Source organism: Acanthochromis polyacanthus, chromosome 14 (genome assembly GCF_021347895.1).
Source record: "Acanthochromis polyacanthus isolate Apoly-LR-REF ecotype Palm Island chromosome 14, KAUST_Apoly_ChrSc, whole genome shotgun sequence".
Lineage (NCBI taxonomy): Eukaryota > Metazoa > Chordata > Actinopteri > Pomacentridae > Acanthochromis > Acanthochromis polyacanthus.
Window position 1 is genome coordinate 25,028,840 of NC_067126.1, and position 22,297 is coordinate 25,051,136.

Sequence of the window (22,297 nt, forward strand, 5' to 3'; positions counted from 1 at the left end):
ATTAACGCCACTAATTTATGCATGCACGCGTGTTCTTGTGTGACATTCAGAAAGGAATAATTGCATTTATCTTTGGAGGAAATTTTCAGTTTAAGGGAGTCAAACCCAAGTGTTAAAATTAATAATAGCGTTAAATGACCTATATTTCAGTGCAGCAGAGCTAATTTCCTTTATCATCAGTAGTAAATGTGAGGTTTTGTTGCTTCTTCAGTGTCATTGTCCACTGCATATTTCCTACAATCCAAATGGCAGGAGAAATTTTCAATTTGACAATGCCACTGCAGGCATCGTCTCTTTCAAGCACTGCGGTTAGTGGAGGAAAGCGAAGGAGGAAGATAAAAGGTTGGAGAGGCGTCCTGAAGCAGAGATGGTATCGGGGCTTTTCCTAGGATCTGTGCTGAGAGGGGCGGACGAGGATCAGCAAGCCGCTGATGAAGACGTCTCTTCTAGTAGGAAAGAATGGCCTCACACTCACTTTAATTAGAGCTTGTGCCAAGCATTCACACATAAAACAAGGGAAAAAAAGTCTTTCATGTGTTGCAAAAAGGTTCAGCGTTTAACGTGGTACCATGCCGACGGAGTTTAAGCGCATTTTCTTTTGATTATCACAGCAGTGTTTTCTAATTATACTTAAAAGAAAAACAGTGGTGGCAAAAAAATAAATAAATCACCTCAGCCTGACATCCACATCCATTAACACAATCATTAAAAGAAACAGTGTGGATAATAATCACCTTTTCCCAGACTGAAATCCCTTGTGACACCGAGATCGACAATCTTCAGTTACCAAAAAAATAAATAAGAAAACAAACCTGGGACACTTCAGACTGCTGGAAAATGTTTTAATGGGTTAATGCAGGCATTCTTGCAGACAACAACTTCATCTTTTTTGCTTCCAAACAAGGTTTCAACATCTCAACATGACGCTGAATGATGAGCAATATCATGTAAAAATGATGCTACTCTTTAAATTTACAAAATCCTCTGAAGTGTCTGTCACACCACACTACATACAAGACGGACTGAATAAACATGACAACCCCCCATTCAAACACAGAATAACATTGCCAGTAGAAGTGATGCTCAGCATCCTACAGATACCCAAGCATGTTAGAGGAGATTTTTGCACATACTCAATTCATTTAATTCTGCACAAATATGTCAGATAATTGCAGAAAATAAATTGTTAAAAACAAAATTGGTACTTGGACACTTTCTTTTGACAATAACATGACCATGCATTAGTCTCTCCACTTTTAGTTAACCACAATATATTGAGAATATATAATATTTGCAAGTTGGCGATACTAAAGAAACAAATTCTCAAAATTTAATCTATAACAGTTCACAGACGTATGATCTGGAATATGTCATTCCAATGGGAGACTGAGTAAATACTTCCATATACTTCCAATGTTTTAATATATTAGGGCCAAAGTACAGACACTTTTCTGTCTTACATGTTTTACAAGGATTGACACTGGGTCTTCATAATGGCAGATTACTATTTTCCCCCACAAATACGCAATTAGAACAGACTTTCTTGTACATTGGTCTTCTGAAGATGGTTCAACTGTCATTTACATAGAAATGGTGCCATCAATATGGGGCATACGCATCTTTTAAAAAGTGTAAAGAACTGACCTTGCACTGAAAGTGTTCATGCTTTTTAATGTCTAGTCACAAAACGGGCTAAACATTACAAATATATAATATTTCCCATTTAGTTAAACCTTTGTTACGTTCCTATAGAACTCCATATCAAAATGACTATTCATGGGAACTAGTGCAACCTGGAGGAGGCCTGGTCTTTGTGACAAGGCAGGCACAGAGTAAAATAGACAAAGTACTCTAGAGCAGCTCCAGAGCAATGGCAGATATATTAAGGCCATTTTGAAAATTACAGGAAAAAAAAAACTGTAGCAGACAGCTTGGCTTGCTACCCCGTCCTGAACAGAATTCAGTTGGGGCAGCAAAGCAAGCAAGCAACACCGATTGAACCAATTTTTTCCCAATCCACTGATGTCAGTCTTCCACGTGCCAGCCTCCCCACATTCCTGGCCAGAAAGCTCCACTCTTCTGTATTCAAGTGTGTTCAGTTTTGGTGGAAATAAGAGTGGTACCCTCACTAGTCCTTCCTTTGTAAACCCATGCTTCACACCTCCAGTAAAGTCTCGGGGCACAGTCGGGCAGTCAGGACTGTTTTAGACGCTTCCTGGGAAGACCAAAGTGTGGGCACTGTGCTGAAGCCAGGGCACGAAAGGCTTCGGCTACCAAGTGAGGATGGGACTGGATCATTGACTTCCAGCCTGCAGTCTCCATTATATCTGTAGCATGACTGTAAGCACAGGCAAAATGAAGTTAACACTCACACATGATAATCTGCACATTAAAAATCAATAAACATAAATGAGATTGTAATGACAAAGCAAATAAGGGGGGATTTGATTTGTGTGTTGCACGGCAAACTTGAAAAGGGTCATTAGAGCTTTCGGCGCACGTGCATAAACATAAAAACGAGCGCAGGATTGGAAAGCCTTCATACTGCCAACACAACAGACATAAATAAAGTTCAACGTTTCAAGGTGTCCTGGAACACTGCACTACATCAGCTGAAAGAAAAACTTCCAAAAGCGACCACCTCCCTTCTTTTTCAAATTCTGCAAATATTCCATTTCCAGGGTTTATCCAGGTATGAGTCTATTAATAACTTGGATACAAAGATATGGAGCTTCAAACTGAAAAGGCAAATAGCACTCTGTCTGCCTGGGCTAAAACAATGAATTCTAATGCATCTGGTTGGGGGAAGAGATAAGGGTGTGTTATTAATCTTGTGTCACATATATCAGCTAATTACATACTTGCTATTCCAGTTCTTTCCATCTTTACAGCCCAGCTGTCTCAGGACACTGCACCTATGGCAAGGAGATAAAAAGGTAAGCATTCAGGGCTGGTAAACAGAAATGGCAGCAGGAATTTATCACTGGAGTTTTTATTTTTTTTCTTTTTGCGATACTTGCCTGTTGATAAAATCTATGGCTTGTGCTTTGAGCTGCTCGGCACTGTGCAAGTCAGCCAGGATGAGGGTGTCGGCCACATTCTCCACTGAAAGGCTGTTGCACAAGGCCTCTTCACACATGACCTTTAAACGCTCCAGAGCGTACTGGGGTGGAGGTGAGAAGGGGAGACAGAAAGCAGCGGTTACAGTCTGGACACAAAGTAAATCCCCATGGACTGAGGTTTTGTCTCAGCTATGCCAAAGCTACACAAAGCCACGGGTGCAATCAGTTACTGAAATTCAGAATGATTACATCTCCTCTGGGAAGAGAAAAAAAAGTGACCAGGATCCAAAATGTTTTACCAGCAAGCTCCCGTGGTTTGTAATTTAAAGAAAAAAAAAAAATAATTGGACTCAGACACTTTACCACAGGATTGCTATTCCCAGGGGTGATGTAATCATTCCGATATGTGACAGATCACTTTAGCAGTGAGTAGGTTCATCCTGAAGAGGCAATTAAGGTTGTCCTTCAGTATACTTTTAACTCTTCAGCTTCAACTCATCCATCAAAACAATGATCATGATAGACTTAGTTCATCCTGAATGAGCGGATCTAAGTGTTGAATTGGTGAAAGATTGAAAAGATTTAGGAGATTGTAATAGGCTCTCTATCAACATCCTCAACTTTTAAGTATTTGCCTCGTCGTGCACTATGCTGATACCAACAATGCCTGAAATAGGGTTTCTTTCTGGTAAGGTATACTTTCACACTTTAATAATTTGATATTTCAGCTACACAATCACATTTCCACATCAAGACAATAGTCAACACATTTTTATTACCGGCACAGGCTACGACAGAAGAGAAACAACATCACAAACTGCCTTCAAGATGACTGCTGTTCTCTGAAATCGGCACTTTGAAGGGCTGTATTTGGATTTACAGGTGGCATGTTTGTGCATTCTATCTGCTCTAAAAATGTGGCGAGGTTGGGGAGACTGGAATAAACAAAAGAATGATCGACTATCAATACTGAAATCATGTCACATTAGATGCAGGCTAACAGCTGCATAATTACAGAACAGACCACATTAGCCCTTAAGCCTCATTGACTTACATACAGCGCTCTCTCTCCACTCACTGAGCAGTCGGAGGCTCCAAACACTAAAGCAAGGTACATTATTGTCCATGGTCATACTGCATCTAAAAACTGCTCCAGCATTACAATTTAAATGTTTAAGTGACCAATGTTCTTGCTAACTTGACACCCTGTAGCCAAACAGGCAAAAATGTAACTAAAAATCTCTTTAATGACAGCAAGTTATTTTGTAAATGCAAGTGTAAGCTGCTCCATGTTTAAATTACAAATAGAAGCAATTGTGCAGAATTGCCAATTACTGAACAAACACGGACTTAAATATAGAAGAGCATTTTTCTGGCTGTAAAGAGCAGCTAAAAGTAGACGTTTGATCAAATATTAGCCAAAGTGTCAACTATTTAGGTACATACTTTATCTGCAGCTGCCAGCAAATTGTCTGCCATCTTCTCCAAGTTGGGGGCTTTCCCTGTATAGATGAAGCCCATCATTTCCTTAAAGACATCTGGATCCACATCACTGATGTCGACACGGTTCTGCAGGATAAACAAAAAAAACAAAAGGACAAGAGGTTTCGTTGCTACACATAAGACCTTGGCAACTGAAAATATGGATGAGAGAATGTGATGATTACCATTGTGTTAGAAAGACGCTTCATTTAAAATGCGACAAAGCATTCTAGTCCTGAACTATGCAGGGTGTGCAACAGTGGGAAAGTATTGTAAAAATAACCAGTTATTCATACCTTTTTACTCTCCTCCATTTCATGTTCAAACATAGCATTAAAGACTGGCGACCTCGCTGCCAAAAAAATAAATTATGTTTAGTCAACATAACATATAATCAGTTCACCAAATCAATCATCAGTTTTCACCAGAACCTTCCCCTATCAATGTCATGTGACTACACACAATGCCAATTGATAATACAGCATGAAAAACTCCAGAATCATATACACCGAATATTTAACATTATTAAAATGCAGCTACATCCACATTGCTGCCACTCAGTATTTCCCCTTTGAACACTGCAGCTGCCACCATGTCCAAAGGAGATGAGCTGCAGAAAAGAGCCAGCCTCTCAATCTCCTGGATCCTACAGTCGTCTGGGCCAAGCAAGGCCAAGCAGGGGTAGTGGGGTGGATTAGCATCCGCTGCAGAACTAGGCCGCTACAAATCAACGCAGAAAAAATAAATAAATAAAAAAAACAGACCCTCCATAGCCCTTTGAGGTACTCTCCATAGGAAGCCATTAAGAAGAGGCATAGATGCGTCTTCCTCTGGCTGTTTTGGGGCTTCTGTGCTGGCTGCTGCTTGCTAAAGTTCCGGGGGCTCGGGACGTCTCACCTGCGAGGATGGATTTGTGGGCTTTGAACTCCTGCCCTCCCACATAGAGGCTGCAGTCTGTGAAGCGTGAACACTCCCACAGGTTTCCCAGGTCATCAGACAGCTGACACTCTGGTACCTTCAGCATGTTCATGTTGGACTGGCCCGAAATGTTAACGGAGTCCTGGACAACGCTCACCTGCGTGTACATTGTAAAGAGAATAAACTGAAGCTGTCGTATCGAGCCACAACACACTAACAAATTCAGCAACGAATATAACTTAGAGAATAAGAGAACAATCCAATTTATGTTTAATTTGCTCCTTTTAAAAACGTATTTTCCAGAGTAGGAAACCTAGAGTGGAAGGGACTGTTGTTTGCAAAAACAGAAGCACTTGAAACCAAAATTAATTAACTTGGCTGACACACCTAATTGATGAGAAAAGGCTTTTTGTCTTTAATTTGAATGTAATTTGTTTATCAAAGTGGCAATTTCCCTGAAATTGTTGAATCTTGCTGGAAGTGCTGGCTGGCACACACTAATTCTGGCAGTATTCAGCCAAGTGCGTTTAAATCAGAATTCATCGACACCTCATTTCACTCGTCCCTTGAAAGAACATTTTAGGAGACGTTTATTCTTCTTGACACGCAGAATTCAATTATTTCGGAAACAGACGGCATGCAAACGACGTAAAAATGGGGAAGGCAAGTCTCTTGCTAAAAGCTTAATGTCATTTGAAACAAATCCCAACGATGTGGCACACTTCAGCATACACTTCGGTATAAACTGATCATGACAAGAATTAACAGACTCCATCCGCTGAAGGTAACAGTATTGGTGTAAAGGCTTTTCTACAACAGGGATCTGACTTTAATTTGATGTTACTCACTGTATATAAAGTATGCCAAACACAAGACATCAGCACATTAGTAATATGTTACTTGTACATAACAATAGAGAGAACAGCTGTGTGTCATTTTGCAGTTTTGGTAAATTTAGAGCATTACTGAAGGGGAATCATTAATGTGAGAAATATAAGGAAAGCTGTAGTACAACACTTACCTCACAGAACAGGGTGAGCTTGTCATCTGGTAAAAGTCCATTAGCTTCATCAAGAAGGAAATCTCTTCTTATAAATTTTTTGAAGCCCCAATCTTTGCCTTGGACAAATCTATATGCTCTTTGGCTTTCTGTAACCAAGGGAAAAAATAATGCTTACTATTGCCTTTGGTATACATGGTATAAAAAGGAAAACTAACTGGATATGATGCCCTTTCTGATTGCTTGAACTCACCCATCGCCTTTGTCTCCTCTCTTTTAGCATTCAGCAAAGAAAACTTGAACTTTGCTCTGACTTCACTTTTTGGACAGCTAACAAGAAGTAAATACAATGACAGATAATCTTTGCTTTCATCATCAAGTCCCTTTGGATTGACTCGCAGACACCTAGGAAGTAAACACAAAACACCGCACATCAGTAATCTAACAAACCCGAGAAGACAGTACAGCTTTTATCACTTTTGTCAAGACACAACACTATGACAAGCCTTCAGGGGTAATTTTCTCTTGCTCTGAGATGCTGTGCGTAATTATCACTTGTGTGCAGAGTTCCCACACTAAAGCAAAACATACGGACTTTTCAATGACATTCATGTCTGTGCTTTGGGAAATTCAAGAAACTTGGCATGGCAAAATTGGACAATACGTATAAATTGAAACTGCAAAAGTGCATAAGTAGGCATGAATGTGAATTTCCAAAACTGTGAAAGCCTTGATAATTTCTCAAGTTATCAGTGATTTTATGACCAGAGAAATATGCAAATAAATTAACAGTTTTAAAAAGATTAACTTGAAAACCAACCATTTCATTTTGTCATTAGGGCCAGAAGAGAAGGTTGAGCTCTTCAACACCTCTCCCATTTCTTCTCTGCAAAAACTAAAGTTGTTTATGGTCCACATGTAGGAAAACTTCACAACTTTGACCTTGGAACAAGGAGAAGACACACAAATATCCTTCAGAGCAAAGCTTATTTGAGTTTCAGAAAATTTGCACTTAATAATAAATACTATTTAGCACTGCAAATTTACCACATACAAAAACTAGATTCCTATAGTACAATAGGTCTAATTGTAGAGCGGGAGCTTGCATCCACCTTAAATTACGGTGACTTGACATTCTGAAATGTCACAGTAGGAAAATCACAGGTGTATGTAATAAACTTAATGACTGCTGAATTCCATTTAGCAGCTTCAGTTTCAGGATCCTGATGCTGTGCGTGCTGGCTCACTGTCACAGCGATCGACTCAGAACACTTACACAGAACGGAGCCATGATTAATTTCATTAACACCTGTGCCTTTCCGAACATGACATGTCATACTGTCTGCTGTGAAAAGGCATAAAAAAGGAATAGTAAACATTGGAATATGAGCTCATAAAAAAATACAAGGGCACAGGGTGTCATCAGGTATATAACACTAACAATATAACGAGCTGCATTTAAATCTAAATGTCATTAGTATCTCATTAATTCTGTCACCCTTATACGCTGAACATGATGCATGCCCATACCTGTGTGTAACACCAGCTCTCTGCCACAGGTCCACTTGACATCTCCCCAGGAGGCGGAGGGGTGGGAACCCGTGACATCGCCGGCTTTGTGGTACCACTCACTCACGTCCTTAAAGCACTAATTGTTCCAAGGAAACAACAAATAACATTATTTTTGCACAGACTTGATAGCACATATTTCACCTATTCACCAAGGTTTTAAACTGTCTGGTCAGGAGAGGACTAGCAATTTGAATGAAATGAATTAGCCTCGGTTCGTAGTCTGACTGTGATGAATACTGCACTGCAACCTGGAGGAAACAAAGCAAAGCATCTGCTTAAATGTAGAATTAACTAACAACACAATTCCTGACATTTCATTGTTTATAATTATGAGGCTATTTAAATTCACATCCCAAAAGCTTAAGCAAAGCTATTCTCAACTCAAATCACTGCAAATATAATGTCATCAGAATATATTGAAGAAAACAAGCCAAAAAATAAAAAATGAATAATTGGCCAATCCACCAATGGCTTGGCAGACATGCTTGTTAAAAAAAAAAGCCCCTAAAACCAAGAATGCATACTATGTGTAGCCAATATGTTGACTCATGTCATCAGTGTCAGAACAGCCCATGCTGAAGCTGGATTTATGGACTGCCAGAAATGCATGTTAAATGGTTGGACAGTGTTGGAAACCCCATCCTTCTGACGTCAGATAGGAGGTTCTGTGTAACTCTGTGAAACTGACAATCCTAAATTAACATCTGCTTCACACCATCACTGGCTAATTACCCATGGCACTTTTCACACATACAAGACAACACTATAAACACTAACCTAGGTAGACTGACTGAAATTGTATGTCATTACACACGACTTCCCCTATGGCCATGCAGATCAACAATAAACACATTTGTGGCTGAACAACACATCTTAAGATCTACTTCAGACAGACCATTATCCAGCCCTAATACAGAGCAGAGAAACCGAGGTGCTATTGTCTTCAATAGCCACTAGAAAAATCATGAAATAAATGTTTGAAATACCATTTAAAAAACTGAATTAAACAACATACACACAGAGTGTGATTTCAGACACTGAAATTCCATAAAGTGAAAGTGGAGCTGTCTAGGTAAGGGAACAGGTTGGTCAACCTCAGCATCTTCAGCTTCACCAATAGCAAGCCAAACAACAATCAAGTAAACAATTCCAAGAGCTCAACAATGCCAGATTGTAATGCAACACAGGGCCATCTCCATACATAGAAGGCATTAATGCTTTGATAGGTTTTGGGCCTGGTATACCACTAAAACACTACCAATACATTTTCCACATGTGAGTGAAAAATGTGAACTCTTCACATTGTACTGAAACTTCAAAGTATATCTACACAAGGTTATAAAGATCCTAACTTTATGTGTACTTACTGCGGCTTAAATCCTGAATTTCAAATTACACATTGTGCCAGATGGGATAAACTTGCTAAACACAAGTTAACATGCACACAGATTTCCTCAGAACTTTGGTATTATCTCGGACTAGTTTGAACATGAGCAAAGGAAGGACACATATGAATAGTGATTGTGATCATTTAACTGGAACCACACAATATGAAAATGACTGCTCAAGCCACGCTGTTGACTAACTGTTGCGGTGAATTTGGTACTGACTAAACAGTACCAGTCAGTAACCCCTGGCCATCAAGTATATGTAAATTTTGTTAAAAAAAAAAAAAAAGAAAAGAAAAGAAAAATACCATGATAGTAATGGAGATCTTTGCAAGTAAACTTAACCAACACCAGTTCTACGACAGCAATATAAACACCAAAGCCAACACAAAATCTGGCATGTTTACACAGGTACTATGTTGACTATAGCTGAGTCACACTGTGTTTTACACTCTCAACTCATGTGACATTAAGAGTACACATCCCTTTTTGGAGTGTCATCTTTCTCACAAAGCGAAGTCAAAATCAAAAGCCTCTAAAGCCTCATCATAACCTTCTCTTAGGCCACCCTGGTAAGGCTGTCTCTATTTACTCTTAAAAGGGATGAACTTGGGTCAGAATGTTGAATATGTTTTGACAGCATGCAAATAAAACTTTTTTATGTTTTGTACACAAACAGATTGCTTGCTACACGAATCACAAAAAATACAGTGTCTCGTAATGTGAAGATGACACTCCTGAACTGCTGTTGTTCTTCTAGCTCTCTTTCCTGGAGTTACACTTATTTCTGTATGAATTTACTACCATGTGAACCTTGCTTCCCTCAGTAAAAGGGACCTGGCCACATATGCAATATGACTGACTTGCTTTGTTTTGTGTGTGGGCCAGTGGTTTACAGGATTTTTCATTACTTACACTGAGTTTTTCTCTCATTTCTAACATCCAGTTTGTGAACAAAAATATTTGAATTGGACACATATCCATGCAAGCAGATACTTTAAAGCACACTTGATGTCTTTTCTTATATGTTTATATTGTCAATGGAGTGCACAAAATCTCGAGGAAGAGATAAGTTGACTGTACACACCTTTGCTTGCAGTGACTTCAACACTGCTGCAACTGAAACAGCTTTAGATTACTATGAAATCTGAGCTATGCAGCATCAGCAATGAATTCAAAACCTTCTCATCACCTCTTGAAGGGTTGAAATGTACAAGGATGGAGTTTCTCTATGTCATCACAGGATCCTTCATGGCCCCATCTTCATGCTACACTCCAGAAAAAACAAAGACAGACATTAGGCCTTGAATATGGATCTGATCAAGCTGTATAAAAGTAACTGGAGTGTCACTACATCACTAAAACGTCTGAGAATACAGTCACATACTCACAATAAACTACAACATCTATTAAGGAATAGTCTATCAAGTGACACCAGGAAATTTGAGCTTTCAAATCACTCAAAATGCCACGTAATTAAACAATGAGTGTATCAGTTGACCTGCAAATAACAGACTGTTAGCGCACATTGTTAGTTTGGGTTTTAGCTACTTGTAATGCTAAATGTTAACAGAAATATCGTAAAGCATCGAGAGTGAGTGCCTGGCCCTCAAGTCAGTCAGTTAAATTAGCTAACTCGGGATTCACCTGCAACTTTGTTTGGCTAACACATTAGCCGGAGTTTTGCTACAACACAGATGATGCTATGTGGACAGGCATCTTAACTAGCTAGTTTGCTGTAACCGAAAGTTAAATTATCGTATTTGTACTTGGCCTATATGCTATTCGGGATGTAAACGGGTGCGACTACCCATAAATTGCTACACAAAAAAACGATATCACAATAAAGCAACAGCTCCATGTTAGCGACACACTAGCTAAAGTGTCAACACTAATTTCCCCACCACCATCAACAGCGCCCCACCATTAACCGTCCTCTAACATTTAGGATAGTTTACATCATAACAATCATTCAAAAGGATCATCATTAGTCTGCCAATTTTGTCTGCAATACGTATCCGACTAACCAGAGGTAATGTTCTCACTAGCAAGATTAATGTTAACTTCACTTTAGCCTTTAGACCGCAAATACAGCGATCAGCTAGCTTAACACACAACATGTTAGCAATAAATCTGTCCGCATACTAGCAAGCAGCCTTACATTAGTTACGTTACTCCTCACTTGCAACACAGATTAGCAAAGGATACCTCAAGTTCAATCGGTAACGTGATGTTTAGACCCCGCATTACCCGGTGTAAAACAAAGGGCCTTCCCAGATCCATGTGACAGGATGCTAACTACGCAAGCTAATGTAAACCCTCACGTTTTGGTACAATCTGCTGGTGGGAAAACAACGTCGGCTAACTAGCGGCTAGCCAAAGCTAATCTCTGCACTGACTGCTCACAAAAAGTTTAAAATGACGTGATGACGGGTTACCTTTCAATTTCATACTCCCACATATATCGAATAACACATGTAGCTTTGTGTTACACTTGCTCCTTTCACCGTCCGATACTTTGAACTCTTTTTCATTCAGTCTCTTCACAAGGTTTCTTTGTCTAATTTATATGTGCTAGCTTACAGTTGTCTAGCAGGCTGGTAGCTTCACAGGCTAGAAGATATAGTTACTGCGCAGGCGCGAAATTCGGATAACATCCTGCTCCCTCTCATACAGTCTATGCTCTCAACCAATGTAATAATAATAATAATAATACTTCATTCTTAAAAGTTCATTCTTAGCAGCATTTTTAATTAAGAATAAATGAGCCCCTACATTTGCCTGCCAGCAGGTTTTTTTTGAAGACATAACATGTTGATTATTCAGGCAAGAGATATGGTAAAAACACACACACAGGCACATGAATATGATATATTGCTATTTCAAGCTAATAAACACTATAGTGTCCATATCCACTTGAACCATAAAATGCTAATTTTATGAATCAGTAACTTTAAAAGGGACCATTGCACAGATCAGGTAGTCTTATTTTGATATTTGGGTTCAGTTAACTCCTTGAGATGTGGTATCTTTCTACGAGGTTCTCGCATTCTTATAGGTCCATATAATATGGTTGTAAGTAGTATGGCTTGTTGTTGCTTTTTGGATTACAATTTGGATCATTCTGTATACAATAAATCGAAGTACACCCCTACACACTATCACTAAAATGTTTAAAGATTAAAAATAGCATTATCTTGTAAAAACAGTCTTATTTTCTTAGTTCAAGTGTAGGATATTTGATCTCATGTATAATTAAAATTTAAAAACAGGCAAAAGAGATCGCATTAGAAATACAGACCCAATTGAACAACCTGAATGCAACAAAAGCAAATATTTTAGTACAATTTCATTCTTTTAAAGTGACATATTTACACATATCACTTTTTTCTTCTTCTTTGCAACTTTTTTTTACTATTATTATAATAGTATTAGCACTGCTATTTTTCACAGCTGGCATTATTTAGTCATCACTGCGGTGGCCCAGCTGGCTATGGTCATGGTCCTGACCAAAAGCCAAGTAATATGCCACTTTCTAAGCGCTGATGAAACACAACTTTGACATATCTTCACTAGCCTGCTCATGCTCCTGTACCCAGTGATGATAAGTAACCAATTAGATTTACTCAAACACCGTGAACACTTATGTATCGTATTTTTATTTATTTTTGTAAATACCACATTGTCAAAGATTGCTGTTTGAAATCTTTTTGACCAATGACATTGAAAAAAACAGCATTTAGCCAGGCTCACATTTTAAAAGGCTATGAGTTGCTAACAGCTCCATGAAGTAGTATTTTTCCCTCTAAGCTTCTTACATGCTTTCATTACAATAAATGTTTAAATCATCCAATATTCTATTAATCATCTCAGTGTTCCTCAGATTTATGTGCTATCCCTGTGTATAAAGCTGCACATAAAGTAGTTCAAACTGGCTCCACCTGCAGCAGCTACAGCAGTAATATGACACACTGATGCTTCACTATTAATAATCTAACAGTGTCATATATAATAACATATAAGCCAGAGGGACTAAACCGGTACTTTTGCTTTATTACTTCACTTACATTTTGCTGCCAATACTTGGGTACTTTTACTTAAGTTGGATTTTTCATGCAGGATTTTTTTTTTACCTGTAATGAAGTAATTTTTACATTGTTATATTGGCACTTTGGTTCAGAATCTGAATACTTCGTTCTCCCACTGCTTGTACCCTCTCCCTCTCCTATATTCATGAAGTCTCACAATCACCCTAACACATGGAGCCATGTTGCATTAGACACACAAATGAGGAAGCTGAGGCATTCACAGCTGCTTTTACAAGCTTGTTCATGCAACTAGCATTCAGTGGAAATCACGAGTAAACACCTTGGTCACAGTGGTCACAGGCAAACTCACTCTGTGCAACGGTGTATATTACTTGAGGTTGTATTTTGGGGTCTGAAGTTTCTATCCTGTTTGTTTGGAGGTACTTAATTAATTCTTAACCCTACATAAGATCAAATGCTTTGCACTATAACATAATATACTTAATGCAAGACGATCCACTTTTGAATCATTTAACATTTGAGTGATATTACAAAGGGACACATTCAGTTTTGTTTTATAATCTAGGTTAATGATTTTTTAGTAAAACAAAAATATAAATTGAGGTACTGATGTTTGAAATAAAATAACGAATGCCCTCATTCACATGGCACACAAGGGCACATGCAAACAATGGGGCTATTATATGCCTATATGGTACCCAAATATCACAGGCTGGAGAGACAGAAAAAGTGTTAAATAAAGAACGTATAATTCAAATAATGTAGTTTACACAATAGATGAAACTTTCCACTGCCGCTCTTTCTTACTTTTTCTTCTGTCTGCTTCTGATGTTTCTCGTTTAGCAAATACAAAGCAGCCTCTGGTAAGCCATTCTCTGAAACAATGCTGTATAAAGGCTCCCTGTAGGCCTGTGATAACTAATTCCCTTTCAGATGGATGGACACTATTCCACAGAATGAGCAATAAATGGCCTTCTCTGCACCAGTGTAGATTCACGGACAAACTGTGGTACAGTCTTTGAATGTTTCTTTTTTTTTTTATTCGACTGGAGAGTGACGACAAACACCTAAGTCAGTTTAGTTTTGGTCAACTACACTGTAAACACAGCAGTAAAATGTCACATTTTGCTGCCCACATCAAATATCTTTAATATCACAGCGATGATACACTGACCCATCTTGAAGTAGAAGGGACAGATGATAAGATCACAGTTAAGGGGATACAGGGATGCTTATCAAACATTTAAATCAGTTCAGTTTAAGGGCAGAGAATTTGGATTTACTGAATGTGTCCACAGACAACATAGTCCAACAATTCAGAAATGACAAGACTTGGGAAACATTGTTTAATTCTGTTTATCTGCCATTCTTTTAGAAGACATGGCGTTGGTGTGGAGCGCAGACTGGACACCTGGTGCATTACATATCTCAGCACAAAAATCTAAAACTTTTATTTGTTGTTTGACACCAGTTTTCCCTCCATCACCAAGTTTGCATAAAGCCAATAACTTCCAACAACTTTATCTCATTCAGGGTCCAACAGCTGTTAATTCTAGGTCCAAAACCTTCCAGCACTCTGCTCCCTCTGACTGAAATTTACAACAGGATGATCAGAAAAAAGCACCATCCCACTTTCCTGCTACACTATAAGGTACCACTTTGCAATCATGTGAGCATTATTACTTTTTACCACCTGCTTTTTATTAATACATGTGCCACTGATTAATGATGTATGTTCTTATTTTATTGACATTCTATAAATTTTGGAGTTACATACTGTGCTTTTGTTGGAATTGTGAAAGACAGGTTGTTCCTGACGCATTACCTGGTTAAAAATGGAAATAATAACAATGGTAATAATTTTTCCATTCTTGGGGCATATTTAGCTTCAGAATGATTAGCACTAAATGCCTGCTTCATCTCTTTGTCCCATTTGATGTATTCATCAGGTATGAATAGCCCTCTGCATGAATAACTACTTGAACAATGACTGTGACAGTCTTCTACCTCCAATATACAATGCTGTTCTAATTAAGTGAATCTCCAACTACCACAGATATTATTCCTGACAAGTATTCAGTGTCTCCAGTGGTGGAGACTGATACAGACAGAACTTATGAGCAAGAAAAAAGACTACAGTGACAAGACGGCCCCCAGTGACCTTATCAGAACATGGTCATTCAGATGTCGAGAGGAAAATTGATTTTGACATTAGTCTCACACTTTTTTTTTGCTGCCACTGTCTTGGAAATAAAGTCATAATACTGAACAATGGAGTTGGTAGAAAAGCCCAAGATTTCTACTTTAATCTAATTTGATAAAATCTTAGTACTAACATATAGAAGATTAGCCAAATATTCATTAGGTGGATATGGAAAATAGCTATTAGTTGATCAAAGTATTAGCCATCCTCAAAATTGTTCCTCATTTACTATAGTTGCCTTATGAAAACCACACAAAAAATGAAATGAATGTCTTTATATTCTGTAGAAATCAGCCTGTATAAATCTAACATGACATGCAAAACACTGCATGTCTAAGTGGTTTCTTTTATCCTCATCTACTAAAGTCATAAAAAGTGAAACAGTTGAGTTTTTGACATATTTGGACTGATATAGGCTCCTCATTGAAACAATGGCTACAGATAAAAGTGATATACTTGTGAAATCCTTTCCTTTGAACAAAAACATAAACATATGGAGTATTCGTCTGTGGAAAAAGTAAGTCCACCTTTTTGCTTTGAAGGTTTGCCCTCTACAACAGAAAGAGTTTCTTGTAATTGTTTTGCATAATTGTCCAGTCTTTGATCACTCTTACATTCAAAAGTCTTTCAATTGCAAGATGTTACCCCACAATATTTCAATGGGATGTAAATGTTCTGGACAGCTGGCCTCACATTATCTTCGAGCTTTGTCTGATATGATGTACTGCAATTTCTGCTTGACACTCAGTGTGAGGTTCTTCTCCTGCAAGACCATCCATAATCAAACATGTCTGCTGCTCATGTGGGCAAAAAACTCTGTAATTGACTCATCCGTCCAGAGCAAGTTGCTAGGAAGGCCAGAACTTCTTTGTCTACATGTTCAATAGCAAACTGTAGCTTTGCTCTAATGTTCTTTATGGACAGCAAAACCTTGTTCCTGGCATGCATCTACGTAATGCTGGTCAAATTTGTGGGATCTCTTTGAGATTGTAGACTGAGCACTTTGACACCAACAGCTAGAGAGTTATTGTATCTGCTGATCATGTAATGACATTTTGGGGTTCTTTTTGGAGATTTCTTTATGCATCAAAGTCATCCAGTCCCATCAGTTGTCGTACATGGTGTTCCTCACAGTGGAATAATTTACTTCAAATAATTTGGAGAACTATTGAAATGTCCTGCCAGACTCATAAATACCCACAACCGTTTTTTCAGAAGGCCTTAGAGAGTTCTTTAGATCTTGGCATGATGACACCACACAGCGAAGACAGAACCAGACCCCAGATGTCAGAGGTTCAAATAAGACACTGTGCACTCCCTAAGGAGGTTCTAATCATTAGCAGCCAAGAGGAACCTCTGATTCTAATGTTATGCATTAAAAGGTGTGAAAATGACAGCAAAATTTCAGTTTCATGTGTTTCAGGATGCCAGTCTATCACTGGAGAAATATATGCCTTGGATTGTATGTGAGTGGATAATTCAGCATTTATATATAAATATATATAGAAACGTTTGCTTGAGTGTGAGAAACAGACACTGAAATGTAACACTCACTTCAGGTTTTTGAGGTTATTGGAAGTATTAGTTGCTGTTGATGTTTTCCTCAAGAGAATAAGAAAAGCACACCATCAAGAGATAATATATGCTCTGAAACTGCAGGTATCTTTAATCAGTGCATTTGTAGCATGATGAGTGTGATCCCAACTCCATGAAACGGCCGTAATTCTGTAGACTGTCCTTAACATTATGCAGAGGATAACCTTGAATCACCTTGCCAATCTAATCACACTGAGAATGTATAGATGATTTCATGAAAAAATATGCAAAGTGGAAAATTAGTCTTTTCTTACATGAAGAGCATAATTTTCCCTTCTATAGCACCAAGGTGTCCTTTGCCTCATCTCAGCGCTCATCAGAGTGTGATGTAAGGCTTCACACTTGTTTTGAAATATGCTCATCTCACATCTTTAGCGGTGTTCTTCACCGAGAACCATAAGCTATTTGAAGAAGCTGCTGAAATGTTTAGCAGGCTAATTTAGAGATGTTAGTATGATGAATCCCTGATGCACGTACTAATTATTGTGCTGTGAAATTCCCTGATTAATTTTTAACTTGTCATGAATTCTTTGCTTTAATTGTTGATATCTTTTCTATGGCAGGTACTTGCTGCTCAAGCTAAATGTTTATGTCAAAGAAAAAGTATGATGACAAACATCACATTGCCTCACGGAAACCTTTGAGTTGTGAAAGTGATACGGTCTTTTAAGCAAAGTAAATGACACCAGTCCAACAACACTGCTGTGTCTTGTGCTACTGTAGATTTCTCACTCATGCTGCCGGTCTAATCCATGGACAAGTATCTGAATAACTTCATACATAATGAGCTCGATCAAAGCGTAATCCATTTTTCCTCACTAACCATGCACACAGCTCTCACAGTAACTACTGCACTGAATGTACAACGCAATGTCACACAGATGACTGTACTGTAGAAGAGCATTGGTAATCCATCCCTTCAGGCACAAAATGTAAATATTACTAAATGAATGTGGAATTCCACCTTTCGGCTGAAGGTCACCATATTTTCAGTTAGTACGTTAAATTTACTGGTGGAAAAAGCTGAAACACCCAACGGCATGCCCCTGAATCTGATCTATGAAATGTGATCAATGAATAAAGCTTCGAGAACCTTATTTGCTCCTATGTTGTTGACCCTTCCTCTAATGAAAATAGATTTTGCCTTCTTCGCTGAGTTGATTAGATACTGAGGTCAGTTGACAGTCATAGAATTTCCAGGAAAGCTATTTTGTAAAATAAGTAATTGTTACCATCTGCTTATGATAATAAAATGGCAAGAAAACTTAGTCCTGTTAGAAAATGTGAAAATTCGAAAATACATTTGCAAAAATTTCTAATGAGCCAACTGTCTCCTGAGTTTAACACCACAGTTGGCAAAAAATTAGCTGTGTGGGGAGAGCAGGAGGGTGAGCGTAATGAAACTCCAAACATGATTAAATTACACTTGTTTCCATTTTTGTTCATCTTAATTAAGTGCTTTCCATGTTTTCTTTCTCCACAATCTTTGAGCCTTTTCAGGATTTTGACAGGGCTGATTATATAGCATGAAGCAGATGCTCTGTTGTCGAGATGTCCATTGACAATTATTGCTATTCTTCATAGCTCATTTCCCATGGAGCAGCGAGAGACGTTGCATACTGGCTCCATGTTATTAATAGTGCCGCTTGATATGAAAATGAGACACTAATTTAACCAAATTGCACAATTTTTATTCTGGTCTGATTATCAAATGAACTATGACATTCTCAAAAAAATGTATTACAGTTATTAGTTTTGATATTGACACATTTCAGCCACATTTTTCAATATTTCACTTCATTACAGAGAACAAATCTAATGTGATAACCTGGCAAGCTGATTCTGTATCGCGCTAGTTGTTCAGATTTGCTTGTCTGTGTGTGCATGTTGCTCAAATAGAGGAATACAATTACATTTGATTAGCTACATTTGTGTGGGGCATTAATTCAAGTGGTGCTCAGAAACTCAGAAAAGGCAGATTTTGGTGCAGAAAATGTCGAGATAAATGTTTAATTGAAACAAGAAATTTAGAAAGGAAAATGCCAACTTTAAATGGTAAAGTTAGAAATTTAAAAACCATATCCAAACTCAATGAAAAACTGTGAATATAGAACATCATGTATCGAAAAGAAGTTGATGTGTGTGGATAAGAAGTGGATATGGATTAAGCATTTTGCTGAGACTGCAAGATAAATAAATTTGTACAGTGTACACAGGTCTGTACATATGCAGCACTGGTTTAGAATTATACAATGCAAATAAAGTTCAAACAGAAACTGACTACATCACATAAACAGTGCATTCTTTCAATTTCATTGGAGAAAAATTGCCAGAAATTGTTTGCCGTTAGTGTCTTCATAAGATTCTGATATACATTTTGTGAAAACATTATTGTGTCATTTTCATCATCATCATTCTTCATTATCCATAAAAAACTTTAGTCTGGAACTGTAAACTGTAAACAATGTTAACATTGCTGAATGTTATAGGAAAACCTTTTTTGCATGTTATTTCAGTTAGATTTTAGCATTTACATTGTGACTAATTTTTAGATAAAAATCAACAAATATGACAAAGGTCACAGCTACTATGTGAATATTAGCATTTAAAATTCAGACTGTTCTTCTTTTACTCTCTTCAGAAAAAAAAAAAAGGATTTGGAGCTACGTTAACCGTGACAAAACGATGCTGTTAAATTTGAGCAGGCAACGCTGTACAGTCAACATCTCATATTTGTAAACAACATGCCGTCTGTCATGTCAGAAGTGAGGATGATTGGGTGCGAGAGTCGGGGGAGAAATAAGACATCATGATTTGATGACGAGGCGTCTCATTTCTCAAGCAGGGAGCTGATGATAACCTGTCGTTCTTATGGTCTGCTACACCTGCACACTAACAGGCTGCTGGAACCGCCGTCTTCCTGACAAGCTCCTGTCTTCTCTGCCCTTTCATCTCCTCGCTTCACAAAAGAGAGTTTAGAAGTCTTTTATCTATGCCTGAGGGTACAGTTCCTTGTCTGCCAAGAGAGGAATTCAACCAATTAAGCCCGTGGTACTATGCTTATGAACCATGCATCACAGGAAGGGCTCTAAATGTTTTTCAGTATTTCACTCTGCATAATTGGTAAGCCTCGTGTGAGTCCCTGAAAAATACTACAATTTAACACAACCTGTTGTTTTATTGTATGTAAATGTGGATCTTGTTTTGTAGTCTCAAGGTTATAGTCTACATTATCATGTCCAATAGGAGAGCTCATGCAGCACTGTTAAGGAGATGTTTTTTGTACTTCTGTGCACCTTGTTAGAATTTACTTTTCACATCAGAAGCATTCAGGTTCAGTAATAGAACATTTTCTTCTCTTACCTGACTTTGTTAATCGGACTCACAGGCTTATTACTACATAAAAATCTCGCCAACAGACACATCATAGTGGCACAGCAGTCTAGGGTGAATATAACCCCAACTTCATTCAGGCCATCTCTGTCATTTTGTTACATTTTCCTGTTACTCTCCGCGTATGAAAATCCAATGACAGTGAAATGCTGTTTAAAAGATGTACTGCAAAGCCTCAAATTTTCCTCTTCAGGATGGCACTTGAAATGCTCTGAACTCCCTCCACCTCGCTCTTTCTCTCTCTTGTATTCAGTCCTTGTATATTGCATTTGCAAAGCACATAGTTGTGCTCTGAAGAGATACCCAGCATGGATGCATTACTGAGAGACTGTCGGTGAGCAATTGCTGATCCTGGGGAGTGATAAAGAGAGCCGGGCTGTCGGAAAACCTGAAAAAAAAGGAGGCTGTGGAGAGTCATGGAGCGTATAGACCAGGAAGGTCACCAGCTGCCAAAGAAGGGCCAGACCATCTCTAGAATGTCCTTAGCTTTTCCTCTATTTACTGACACTAATGGCATTGGGAACCTGCGGCAGAGTTATCAGAGGAAAGACAAAAGTATGTTTGGGATGAAAGAAAACTGCAGTCTGACCAATTGAATATTAAATCAGGGGTCTCAGTGACCAAAAAAAACATAATCTAAATAAACACAAGGCTGATTCAGAATCACGACACGGTGATCTTGGACTTTACACGTAAACGCGGATTGAAAGTGGATTGATTAGAAGATATGCAAATGTGAAAATCCGCTGGACAACCCTCACTATCGCTACCTTTGCATATGGTCGTTTTAAGGACACGCTTATCTCTGGCGCCATGCTAATAGATTTATTTCCTTACAACCTTTGACAATCATCTCCCCATACATTTGCATTTGTTTGGGGATGTACATCTAAAAGTCACATTTACTTGAGCAGAGAGAGTTTTACATCGCCATCCGCTTCGTTGAGCTCGTATAAAAGCTTTGCCACATATTCTCAGAAGTACCCGGCATGCTTCAAAAATCATTGTTTTCGAAGGGGTTTTACATTCATCATTCCTAATCTTTCATTACCCTGTTTCCTTGGGATTTGACAGACAATTGGATCTGATTTTGGATCTCCTCTCTTGTTCGAGCCACCAGATTTTCAGCAGCGTTTAGTCACTTATTTATCTGCAGGCTTCCCCAATCACATTTCTAGGCAGGTGCATGGCTGCCCTCCACAAATTACGTCCAGGATAATTTCATATTGATTAATGCAGATGCGTTCCTCTTGGCTCTCGTACCCTACCTGCAGTCTATTTGGTATAAATTACTGAAGCCATTTTGCTGTACAAAGCCAGCCCTCTCCAATAAGGTGCTGGCTCATGTGTCGACTGGGGCTCCCAAACTACCCCTCTGCCTGCAGGAACCACTAAAGCTTTTAATTGCCTTCTGTGCAAATGGTCCTTACGCACTTGATAAAGTATCTGGAAAGTCAGGCACGGGTTGGTGGAGGCTTAGGGGAGTCTGTGCACTTGCTGCATGTGTGAATGAGATAGAAAGTGTGGTTGAGAGATAGGGGGAGAGAGAGAAAGAGGGAGTGATACAAGTATATAGATACTGAGACTTAGTGATGGCTGGTTGGTGAATCCTATCCATGATATTACAACCTTTA

General features: G+C 38.5%; 1 protein-coding gene across 3 annotated transcripts; it reads right to left on the minus strand.

Moving 5' to 3' along the window:
* Nucleotides 1–825: 825 nt before the first annotated feature.
* spopla (speckle type BTB/POZ protein like a) lies at nt 826–12,052 on the minus strand. Of its 3 annotated transcripts, none has more exons than XM_022193656.2 (12): nt 11,861–12,052; nt 10,615–10,690; nt 7,993–8,110; nt 7,283–7,404; nt 6,716–6,867; nt 6,484–6,611; nt 5,442–5,619; nt 4,841–4,896; nt 4,509–4,631; nt 3,021–3,163; nt 2,862–2,915; nt 826–2,338 (listed from the first exon to the last, which is right to left on the minus strand). In XM_022193656.2, the coding sequence occupies exons 3-12, from the start codon at nt 8,068–8,070 to the stop codon at nt 2,194–2,196; spliced, it is 1,179 nt and encodes a 392-aa protein (XP_022049348.1). In that variant the 5' UTR covers nt 8,071–8,110; nt 10,615–10,690; nt 11,861–12,052; the 3' UTR covers nt 826–2,193. The 3 variants fall into 3 exon arrangements, with proteins under 3 accessions (XP_022049348.1, XP_022049349.1, XP_051815111.1); XM_022193657.2 differs by lacking the exon at nt 11,861–12,052 and adding an exon at nt 11,631–11,765; XM_051959151.1 differs by lacking the exon at nt 11,861–12,052 and adding an exon at nt 11,584–11,726.
* Between the last annotated feature and the right edge of the window lie 10,245 nt (nt 12,053–22,297).